Genomic DNA, 12,732 nt, shown 5'->3' with positions numbered 1-12,732 from the left:
TAAATCGCTAATAACTTTTCGGGATCGAGTTTTACAGCTTTGGTATGTTCTACAAAGTTGTAGAGCATTAAATTTTCATTAAGAATCTCACTTTTGGGAATATTAGGATGGAAGTAGCGCACCGTGCAGACCAAACCGTAAGAAACTTGGAGTTTCCATACATTTTTTTCGATTTTTCCCATACAAACTTCACCTCCGAGTGTCAATGGGTAAATAATGACCGATTTTGCTCATATTTGGTCCAGAGTGCTAGAATAGATCAAGGAACAATATTCAGCTTGTGGAGCGAGGTTTTGAGAAAAAGTCCCATATTCTGGGCACCCTAATGTGGAGTGATAGACAAGGTTTGATTTAATTAAAGTTACATTAGAATGTTAAAGATTGCTGTGTATTTCGTATATTAAACAGGAATATCTAAAGCAGAATCCTTATTTTTTTATTCGAAATGTGATATGATTTGAAAAAAAAACTCTGTGTTGACTCTACTTTTTATTTCTTTTCTTTATAAATTTATCAACACTTACCTGAATTTATATTCATTATCAACACTTACCTGAATTTATATTCATATGATCTATGAAAAATAGAAAAATAATACTTTTCTCAAGCGTGACTTAGACATAAAAACCTGAATCAATTTAGTTATGAATATTTTAACATCTTAAATGATAAAAAAGGCTTTAATCGATTTTTTTAAGCAGCCTTAAAAATATTGCTTGATTTTTGTTGCTTGTTTAAAGTTTTTGATAGCTTGATAATTTGATTCTTGAAAAGTTACAAGGGGGGATATCATTATTTGTAGAACTGTTTTTTCATGGTGAATTTTGTCATTTTTTGCTTCTTTTTAAAAGCAACCACAATTGTTTTAAAAATACTGATTTTTACTAATTCTTAGTCTTAAGCAGATACAAAAAAATAAACATAAAATTCCGTTAATTTTATAAACACCTTTTTTTCCTATGTTATAAACTAATGGAGGCACATGGTCCTTAAATATGCCACTAGAGGGTGACGGGTAGGAACTCCCGGGACAAATTTCTCGAAAAATCAGCCATTTTTGAATCTCTCGATTCTAGGGAAATTTTGTGAGTAAAATTGACCCAATATTCATATTTCTTAGAACAGTCAGGCAACTGTATGTAAACCGGTGTTTAAATCACGACTGAAAGTTCAATTAAAATATTGAATGATTGAATCGCAAAGAAAAATTGAAGATTTATGTTCGAAAAGTTTCAATTAATTTGCAAATCTCTAACTTGCTTTTTTATGAAAACATAAATTTGTTTACGGGTGACACGATATTGCCAATATCAATATCAATCAAGTTGCAATATATCTTTCACGTTTAGTTTAAATTTTATCAAATGTATGTTTTAGACGTGTTTCATTTATGCCTTCTGTATAGTTTTTAAAAACACATTTTGACTCTAAATTGTGGCATTTCATTTTATGCCAGAAACGAGCAACATCAATTCCGGAGAGTCCAATTTGTATAGAGTATTACAAACAATCGTAAATTTTCCAATTTTCCAACGTTCTCACTTGAAAATTTTGCGAAGCGTCTCTTGAAAAACTTTTAAGAAATCCACATTTGTTTCCTCAAACATGGAATCCAAACATTTTATAACAAACCAAATCAATTTTGTTTGGTCCCTTTAGTTTATTTAATCACTTGAGCACATTTTACGTTTCGGTAAAAAATATTTTCATTAGATTATAGATTAAAATTGGCAATAAAAATAAAAAAGAAATGATTAAACTTTTGTTCACTAATTCAACTGTTTAAATTATAGTTTGATTTTGAAGGGTTCTCCTGTAACAAAAACTTATTATTATAAGCAAAATTACTAAATGTGCCTTTATTCCACATTTAAGCAGAAACTCTTGTGGTTTGGTTGAGCGTTTTAGCAGAATGCATTACTGTGAATACAAAGAGACGAGCTGTTCCTTTTAATTCCGCTATATATATATATATATATATATATATATATATATATATATATATATATATATATATATAATATATATAGCGGGAACAACTCGTCTCTTTGTATTCACAGAAACTCTTAGTACACTAACAAATCGTTCATTCGAGGATCATTTTTCGGCTTTTTTGTGGTCAACATAATCTCTTGAAATTTCATAACCGTAACTTATGAAAGCAACGTTCTTATAAAACAATCCTTTATTTTTTTTTCGTTAAAATTATTCACAAAAATGTAACACCTTCAAACAATTTTTACCAAATTCAATCTTCCACAATTTATCCGAACCGAGAACAACGTTATTCCTTCACCTCTCGCACGAAGATCACCCAGAAGCCAGGACCACTTCTTCCGACCTGTACGACGATCCTCGTGTCACATCTCGCGCGTCCGTTCCCCGTGTCCCTCACATGGCGTTCCCGTGTGCAAGTGAAACGGCTTTTTGACCAGCGTAGAGCCTCATAAAAATGAGTTATCTCTGGTGGCTGCTGCTCGAAAAGCCCACCACAAAAGTCGGTGTGTGTGCGTTTTTTGGGTTTTGACTGTATGTGTGGGAAAAGGATGGAAGCAGGACCCCGGGGTGGGAGGGGATGAAAGAGGTGCCAGAGAAAAGATGAGATCGGAGACACAGTAGGCTATTGATGAGGACGATGATGGCACACCATAAAGCCATAAAAACGGAGAATAGCAGCGCGAAACCGAAGCGAATGTGTGTGGGGGAGAGAGCGAGAGAGGGGTTGCTGGAAATGTGCAACACGCTCCGGTAGGGTGAAAGGGATGCAGAGCCCTGCTGATCGCGCTGCGAGCAAAGTCGGGCAGAAGTCGAGCAATCCGTCGGAACGAGAGGCAGCGATCACGTGTACGGAGAGCGAGCGAAACAACGCTATTGCGCGCAAGCTACAACACGAAGAGAGGAGATTATATTTTATTTTAATGTATTTTATATGCTCATAATAATGATGTATTTTGTCGGATTTTATGTGAGCGTGAATGTGTGGTGCGCGCTCAACAGTGTGTGCGAGAGATTCGAGCAGCCTCGCGTGCGCTCTCTCCGGTGGTGACGGATTCGAGCGGTTCACCACCTCACCGCCGCCACCCCTCGGGCAGGCGCGCGACTCGAGTTGAGTTTGAGCACGTTGTGTTTTCGGATGAGTGTGTTGGTGTGGCTGCCCAACACTCACTCACTCACTCATTCAGAAACACGGACCGCGCGCCAGCCAGCCAGAAAGCACTCGGGAATCTGTTGTGTTGCTGAGAATCGGTTCGAGTTCGAGTTCGAGCGGTACACACTTTGGGTTTGCTCCGCGCTCTTGACTCTGCTGCTCTGCTTGCGCGCTCTGGGTCTGGCCGAGATATTGATAGTTTCGGCATTGTCGTATCAAAATAAAGTGAACATTCGTTTGAAGGCAACCGTTTAGACAAGGCGCGTTTTATTTTTATTGTTATTAATATTATTATTGCGCGCTCCTCTCGAATATAGACCAATAACATCTTCAACTTTTATTAGTAATATTTCGGAAGTGTTTGCAAGTGAAAGCACGGAAAAGTCGGAAAATTTTGCACTGGATGCAATTTTTTTTTCGGAAAATTTGGAAAATTTTCGCGAGTGACCGGTGACCAAGTCCCGTCTGAGGAAAAATGAAAATTTGCGGCCAAGTCCACGGTGAACAGTTTGAGGACTAGCACGAGGAAGATTGTGACAAAAGTGACATCGACAATTCCTGTTGAACGTCAGGTTCTGAATTTTGGGAAGGAGATTCAGTTGTACTCCGGATGAAGCTTATGCAATATGTGTTTCGAGTGTGTGGTAGCAGTGATATGAAGTAGTTTGAATCGTGCTAAGCTGTGAATTGTCGTTCAGCAGTAGCAAGTGTAGACTAGAAAACAAAAATCATCACAACATAAAAAAACTCAATCTCGCACGAACGAGGGGCGAGACAGTGAGTGGTGTTAAATCCTTCCAAATAGTTGCGACAAACGTTCCTTCAAAATTTTGGCCAACATGAATTCATACTTTGAGCAGACCGGTTTCTACGGGCACCCGCACCAAGCGGCCGGGATGATGAGTTCGACCGGAACCCATCACGATCAGACCACGGCCGCTGCGGCTGCCGCGTACAGAGGCTTCCCGCTGTCCCTCGGCATGTCCCCCTACACGAACCATCATCTGCACCAGAGCCGATCCTCGCAAGACTCGCCGTACGACGCTAGCTTACAGGCCGCGTGCAAGCAGATCTACGAGGGTTCCTACAGCACCAAGGACTGCGGGAAAACGGGCAGTGGAAACGGAACCACAGACACCACCAACGGCTACAAGGATGTGTGGAACTCGACGAACGCGAGCGCCAACAACAGCAACACCAACACAGTGACTGCCGGAAACGTACCTGCCCAGCAAAACAGCTCAGTTCCTGTCCGACCCTCGGCATGCACACCGGATTCCCGCGTCGGAGGCTACATCGATGCATCGGGCGGTAGTCCGGTCAGTCGGACAGGTTCCACCGCTGCCACCGGCGTCACCGGAACGTGGAACACGAACCAATGCTCAATAACCGGTGCTACGACCGGTGGCCAACCCGCACCCACCACCGGTCTTCACCAGTCGAACCACACGTTCTATCCCTGGATGGCTATAGCAGGTATGTCGGTCACTCTATTAGTGCTAATTAATTGCTAAACAAGCTCGCGAAATTCGCCTGGCGCAGGAATCGAACCCAGGTCCTTGTATGACCTGAAATTCCAATCGCCGAGCCTTTCTCTGTGTGTGCATCTTCACCGTGCACAGTCCATAATTTGAATGAAAATTTATGAGGGTTTGTTGTTCCGTTCGCTGTGTGTCCGCGTCTCTTTTTTTCGGGGGGAACTCAGTGCGTTTGGTCACTTGTCTGAACCCCGAAAAAAAAACTCGTCCACACTCGTACGCCAGAGCTCGCACAAGTGTGAGGGGGAGATTATTAAAAAACGATTTCAGAAATATTCCCGCCGGTGTATTTAGTGTTCAGTGCATCGTTTTTTTTTTTTTGTTCCTCGTGGTTCTACCTGAGCGAGACCGGGGTCTCTTTCCTTCAGATTTTTTAATATATTCACAATGTGGAAGCAGGGCACGGGAGGCTTGCCGTTCCGCGATCCCAAGATCAATACTTTGTTGTATCATTCGCGCTTCCATCCGCGGAGTCCGGTTTTGTTAGTGCCGTCCTTGTCTCCTCTCTGCCTTGTTGTTCCGTGCAGAACCAGATCCAGAAACACGCCAGGGGGTGCACTCGTAAATTTCGTTAAGCATCTTTCAGCCTCTAATTGATTTAAAAGCTGTTTTCTATAATTATATTTGGACATTTTTGCCGATGCTTCCACGTGATTTTGACGTATGTGGGGAGAGCGTCGCGGTGCAGCTGATGCTGATTTTTTTCTCGTTTTTTTTTTTCGTGAAAAAGTTCCAAGACAATGTTTTACACGGTGCGGAGATCGCACAAGGAAAAATATCTCCCCTGACTGGAGCCCTCTGAACTCGGGAACTTTGGCGTTTCCTTCACGTACCGTGTGGCGTATTTTTTTCTCTGTTGCCATTATCAGCATCAAAAGAAAAACAAAAACTGAATTAAAGGAAACGCTCGTATACGTCTTACTCCTCGCGCCATACGGACTTTGTATTTTGCGCAACAAATTCTTCTCCGTGGTGTTCTGGAAGGGTCCTCCGGTCGTCGTGGATTATCTGTTGACGTCACGATAATTTCTGTTGGCATGAATTTGAGAAATTTGTTTCCCTTCCTCCAAGAGTGTTTCTGGGAAAACTATCCACGGAAGAAAATTGAGCTGTTTGCCAGAGTCCGTATAGTCACTCCCCTTGTTTTTATGCTTTATGCTTTCAAGTCGGATTTCGTCCGATCTCCCTAAGTCGGATGCGGTGCGCAGTAATGGTTGACAATGTTATTTTTAAATCTCCTCCGCTCGGTCTCGAAGGGCTGAGCGGTTCGAACATGTGTAACTACACGCACAGATTGATCTCGACAAGGCGGGTGAAATTTGAGCGAAGAAAAAGATCTCCGGCCTAGAATTGAAACGTTCAACGCAGAATTCTAACAAGACGCCATTTATCTGGCTACACGCATCAAATTTGAGAGGCTTTTTCCCCCTCAAGAACGACAGGCCGTGACTCTTGACCAGCGCGGTAATAATCGACCAGAGAACACATGTCCAGTAATTTGTCCCGCGAAATTATGGTCCTCGCGCCTCTTCAGCGGTCACCCCCTCGTAGTACGTCAACCACTACCTCCGTCCGTCCGTCCTTGAGGTCTTGTTCGAAAATATGTCGATTGCGTTCTCGTGATCATCGCGCTTGACGATCGCTTAAAATGCAATAAAAAGCACTTCTCCCGAGCGAGCCTCTTTTCCCTTTCAACTTAATTTCCCCCTCCGCCGCAACGCCGTGGAGTCCGCCGTGGATCGATAGCGGCGCAGGGAAATCGATACTGGCTGCGTACGTGCTCGAGCCCTCGCCTGACTTGCCCCAAGTGCGCTGGCGGTTCTTATAAGAGCCCGCAGATTCTGGTAGCGTTTCGCTCGCTTCGTATAAGAACTCTCCGTGAACTCCCCGGTAGAACGAAGATGAAAGCGAACCTGCCAAAAATTATTAGGTACGAAAAAACCACCCAAAAAATCGTTAAACTTAGTCTCGGGACCCCGGCGAGAAGATGGAAAAAGTTTCTTCGCTGCAAACTTCAGCGACGAGCGGAGCAGAATCTTACTCCGCGAGAAGCTCCGGTCGTTGGACGGCTGAAAAATGAAGTGTCGGATTCAGGGAATCCAAACTGAAGCTGCAAAAAGCTAATTTATGATTTACAAGATGAATTTCGATGTAATTGAAAGACGCACAGATCCTTGGGTGGGTGGGGTGGGGTTGGGGTTTCGGGGGAATGTCCAAGTCAGACGGCCGCAGGGAAAACGGACTGGAAAATAATGATAACGAGCCGAGAAAGAGAAAGAAGGAGGAAAGTTCGCTTTTTCGCTGCTGCTCGTTTTGTCCGTGAAGTTGGAGCCCTCGGAAGGGCCAACGACGTCGACGTGCCTAAAATGCGTGCCACGGTTTCCCGGTTCCCGGCCCAAGGTGGGAAGGGACGCGTCAATTTTTATCATTTATTGAACTTTGTTTTATCTTGATTGGATTTCTCGGGGTGCGAGGCTCGAGTTCTCGCGGTGGTGGTGGCTTTTTAATGAATTTGATGTCTTGTTTTTGCTTTAAATGGTAATTTTTGGCGTTCTCATTGGCAGAAAATTGATTTTGGAGGGGGCCGTGAAGGAAAAATAACTGGGTTAATGGTGTTCTAATATGATTACCCTCTGTGAGGTAAAGTGATTCTTATTAGTAAGCAGGTGAGAAAATAGGAATTAAAGAGGCATTCTTTTTGCATCTTTTATGACAGTTATGAACTTTCTTGTTGGATCTACAGATGTGATTTTTTGACTGATTGGAATTAAATCCTGGAGATGAAATATTTCACACTTCAAGTCTTTTCATTAGTTTCGTGTTGTTGAGTGCATATTTTAATAATAAATAAGAATATTTCACTTCAAAGTTATAAATATAAAAAAATAGAACTTTCTTATAATGTTTTGATGAAAATGTGTTGCAGAAAAAATAAAAATTAAAACTCTAAATTTCATATGTCAAGCCTGATTTACGAAATATTGAAGCAAAAGTATTACAAAATGCTAAGACACTAAATTAACCAGTACGAATTCAAAGTAAAACGTAATGAAAATGTTGATTTTTACAATTATGTTAATTGTCATTCTTTTTAGTTTAAACCTTATAATTTCTTAAGATTGTCGGCATAAAAAAACACCAATTAACATAAAAATGTATGATACTAGTAAATTTTTTTTCAACTTATAAAATGTCAGAAATAAAATGTATTAGATACAATGATCAAAAAACCTATATGATTTTCAATGAGTGGCTTTAATATCAATCAGGATCCATCGGTTATAAACTGATTTTTTTTATTTATACATTATTCAACGTCTCTTTAAAAATATCTCTTTTCTATTTGTGTGCATATTAAATCTATTGAACGTTGCTATGAAATAATTCCAAATTTACATGATTTATCAAATTTTTAACGTTAATACCTTTCCTGGAATAATGTGAAAATCGTTGTTGAAAAAAATACAGATAACGTAAATTTACAATAGTGTTAAACTTTTTGTGAATCATCAGTTTCTGTTAAGTTGGACAAAAAGGTTTTATTTACGATTTTTTGTTAGGATCTGCATGAATATTAGGGTGTTTCATCCAAACATAAAAGTTCTCAGAATCAGCCAAACCGAGGTTCCCCTAGTAGAGGATACCCATAGGGACACTCATGCCAAATATCAGCCCATTTGGTTGAGAATTGGCCTGTCCCCAGCGGTTTAAAGTTTACATGTACAGTATGTAAAAAAAGTATTTACACCCCTTGGGCACTATGCACATATTGTGATGAAACATCTAAACAATTTAATGTTGACAGAAACCTAGTACTACGTTTTGTTCAGAAACTCATGCCAGACATTTTGCTACAAAAAGCTCATGAAAAGATGATTTCTATAAAAGTTATATAACAAATACTATTACGAAACTAAAAAGGTGCAAAAAGTTTGTACACCTTTCGAAAAATTAACATAAATAATGTTATTTGTTGACAAATCACCATAAATCCAGTCTCCCAACTTCAAATAGGCATCCTTGACTGATTTATAAAATAATTTGATTGAATATAAAGTTTACTAACAACTTAGTATAAAAGTTTATATAACTCTGGAAATTCTATATAAAACTTATCTAAACTTAATTTTGCAAACTTTTAATTCAACTAAATGTCAATATATTACCATATAATTGCTTAATAAACATTTTGGAGTGGGTATAACACCGTTTTGGGGGTATTTGTATCGATAGAATAGATTTTTCGTTGGAATTTCGTACCAACCCGGAATTACGTCGTCGGAAAATCCGCCGGCATCCGAACCGGTCCACAATTCTTAAGTCAACCTATGTGGCATCGGAAAGGGCATAAAATTTCCGATCTTTTGATACCCATACATCTAGGTTTTCTATAAAACCCACGATTTTAAATATCTAGGTAAAAACGTTGTTATGGTTTTGTTTGAGCAATCTGCCAAAAATGTATGGAATTTCGTAATTTTTGTTCTCGTGGATCAAACTTACTTTTTGCCCAGGTATTTAAAAACGTGAGTTTTATAGAAAACCTAGATGTATGGGTATCAAAAGATCGGAAATTTTATGCCCTTTTCGATGCCTCATAGGTTGACTTAAGAATTATGGACCGGTTCGAATGCCGGCGGATTTTCCGACGACGTAATTCCGGGTTGGTACGAAATTCAACGAAAATCTATTTTATCGATACAAATACCCCAAAACGGTGTTATACCCACTCCAAAATGTTTATTTAGCAATTCTATGGTAATATATTGACATTTAGTTGAATTAAAAGTTTGCAAAATTAAGTTTAGATAAGTTTTATATAGAATTTCCAGAGTTATATAAACTTTTATACTAAGTAGTTAGTAAACTTTATATTCAATCCAAATCATTTTTAATCAGTCAAGGATGCCTATTTGGAGTTGGGAGACTGGATTTATGGTGATTTGTCAACAAATAACATTATTTATGTTAATTTTTCGAAAGGTGTACAAACTTTTTTGCACCTTTTTATTTTCGTAATAGTATTTGTTATATAACTTTTATAGAAATCATCTTTTCATGAGCTTTTGTAGCAAAATGTTTGGCATGAGTTTCTGAACAAAACGTAGTACTAGGTTCCTGCCAAACTTTAAATTTTTACATGTTTCATCACAAAATGTGCATAGTGCCCAAGGGGTGTAAATACTTTTTTTACATACTGTAAATTACTATGGGATTTTTATGCTTTTCGTTCAATCGTTGCTACAGGTCTGGGGACAACATGGATTCACTCGGAATAAAGACAGGTGTGTAGGGAATGGTCCAATGAACAAATTCCAGAAGGAATAAGGGTTGTCCATTCTGTCCCCAAGGTGCGCATTGGATCGACGTCCGGTGTCTCCAGAATCAACGATTCACCCTTCAAATGTACGCATAGTCCTTAGTATGCTATGACGGCTAGCTGAAAATTACGACGCCCCATGTCAGACGGTGAACACGTGGCAGAGCATTCACTCAAGTTTTGGCTCAGAAACATACTTTAAAGTAATAAAATTATAATTTTTGATATTCCTGTAACGATTTCAACTATTCCAAATAACGAAACATGATGATTTTGTAATAATAATGCAATCGATGCTTCCCCACGTGTTCACCGTCTGACATGGGGCGTCGTAATTTTCAGCTAGCCGTCATAGCATACTAAGGACTATGCGTACATTTGAAGGGTGAATCGTTGATTCTGGTGACACCGGACGTCGATCCAATGCGCACCTTGGGGACAGAATGGACAACCCTAATTCCTTCTGGAATTTGTTCATTGGACCATTCCCTACACACCTGTCTTTATTCCGAGTGAATCCATGTTGTCCCCAGACCTGTAGGAACGATTGAACGAAAAGCATAAAAATCCCATAGTAATTTACATGTAAACTTTATACCGCTGGGGACAGGCCAATTCTCAACCAAATGGGCTGATATTTGGCATGAGAGTCCCTATGGGTATCCTCTACTAGGGGAACCTCGGTTTGGCTGATTCTGAGAACTTTTTTGTTTGGATGAAACACCCTAATGAATATATTTAGTCAATTACATGTCTTTCATGTGACAATTAATAAATAAAAATATTTGTATTTACAAATTATAAAAACATTAAACCAATTTCAGTGTTCTGTCAAATCGTAAAACCTTGCGCATGATTTCAACTTTAAAAAAAAGTTTTCAAAATCTAGAAAAATCAGCAAACAGGGTTTTTGGTTAGGATACGACAAATAGTTTAATAGTAGAGACTGTTTTATTTGATTAAGTTTTATCCAATCGAGATAATATATCTATAACAAAGACTTTCTACTAATCAAAATTGTAACTCAGTTTTGAACAACTTTCACTGAAAAAATTCTCCTTTTCTCCTATTTGATATCACATGGATATACTGATCATGCGATTATCTTAAGAAGTAACATCTTTAAAATGTAACAATATCGATAATTTATGCTCGATAAATCATCTCAAAACATAATCATATTATTTTATTATTGACGATCATTCGCACACACTGAGAAAGTGTCGTTAATCTTAACGATCTCCGATACTGTCCAGCCTCAAACACAAATCAGGGTCAATTTTCCAACCAAGCATCATTACAAACAATTTTCGTACGAAATCGCTCACCAGCGGTGAAGCTCGGCTTTGCCATGTTTCAATTTTCGCTTAATGGCACTTTTAATGGTGATAATTATCAGGTGTATGGGGAAAAAAAAACCAAACCACCAACGTAAGCTACTTTTAATCTCCCCTCATATTTTATTAACGGACACTTTTGAAAAGTACTCCACGGCGGCGGGAGTTTGAGCTCCCATCACTCCCGGGACATGCCGCCAATTACAGGCGAAATTTATGCAGCGTGGAAACTGTAGCAGAGTCAGTTCTGCAGTGGGTCGCCCGATCGCTGCTTCTGGATCGCGCAGAAATCTCGCCGGAACATGGGCGAAAACCAGCACCAGAAGGAGATAGTAGCGAGCGAATGATTTATGTGCGGTATAATTACTTGTTCTCTCTCTGGGGTAATCATAATGATAATTTGCATGCAAATCAATCGGCGCACAGTTGGAGGTTAATCCGGCTTGCGCATCTTCGCCAGTGTTTGTTTCACGATTCTTGCGACCGATCCGTTCTGGGTGCTTGGGCCGGGGTCAGGCAATTGCGCAGATTAGCGCGAGCGCCCCAGAGTTCAGAGGTAGATAAACGAAGCCCACTTTGGAGTGGTTTGATGGAGGGTTCGAGGCGAAACGATGATCACGGAACGGCAGTTTGCGGCCACAATGTTGCACTAAATGGTTTCACACTCTGCCTTTATGGCGAGGACAACAACAGGAAACTACAACTTTGGAAGTAATTAGGCAAGCTGATCGAATCACAAACATCAGGAATGCGATCGACGTAGCAGATTTTTTTAAAGTATTCGTCAATCGATTCGCGAAACTATTAATTCAAAATATAAACATGACATCATAAAGCATCACACATCGTTTTGCACGTCGTAATCCTCAGAACCGAATTGACGAACGTGAGTGGAATTCATGCACGGTGGTGGCCTCACCAACCTTGGCGTTGGCTCTTGCGCCAAGGTGTGATCCAGTGAAGGTGCCAACATCGCCTATTGTGGCTGCACCAAAATAATAACAATATCCAAGTGTGTAGGAAACGCACTTTTTGCTTGTTCTTGAATAAAGTAGCCAATTAATATGCGCAAAAAAAATTGCAACATTTAATTCGCCTCGACAAAACCCAGCGAGCCCCCAACCGCCGAGTTCAGGGCACCACACTTTTTTTTTGTTCCTTTGTCCACCTCCATATGACGACTACCGTATTACGGAACTCCCGGACAACCCCACTCACGTCGGAGGGCTATCCTTTTTGGCTGTTTGTTCTACCTCACACCTCACTCACATCACAACGCCGGGGCGTTTTATTATGTATGACTGACATGAAAATATTCAATTTTTCGAATGAATATTCATTGGAAACTTTAACTTTCGTAATTGTTTTCAATATCAAAATTGTTGCTGC

General features: G+C 39.9%; 1 protein-coding gene across 2 annotated transcripts in view; it reads left to right on the top strand.

Moving 5' to 3' along the window:
* The first annotated feature begins 3,241 nt into the window (after positions 1–3,241).
* The window catches only part of LOC6032015 (homeotic protein ultrabithorax), a 90,799-nt gene continuing 81,308 nt past the window's right edge, over positions 3,242–12,732 (top strand). For both annotated transcript variants that reach the window (XM_038266652.1, XM_038266651.1), the window contains exon 1: positions 3,242–4,624. In XM_038266652.1, the coding sequence (XP_038122580.1) occupies positions 3,988–4,624 (637 nt within the window). In that variant the 5' untranslated portion in view covers positions 3,242–3,987. The remainder of the gene's footprint in view (positions 4,625–12,732) is intronic.

Source organism: Culex quinquefasciatus, chromosome 1, assembly GCF_015732765.1.
Source record: "Culex quinquefasciatus strain JHB chromosome 1, VPISU_Cqui_1.0_pri_paternal, whole genome shotgun sequence".
NCBI lineage: Eukaryota > Metazoa > Arthropoda > Insecta > Diptera > Culicidae > Culex > Culex quinquefasciatus.
The sequence above is the reverse complement of the archived record's forward strand: the minus strand, read 5'-3'. Positions and strand labels throughout refer to the sequence as shown.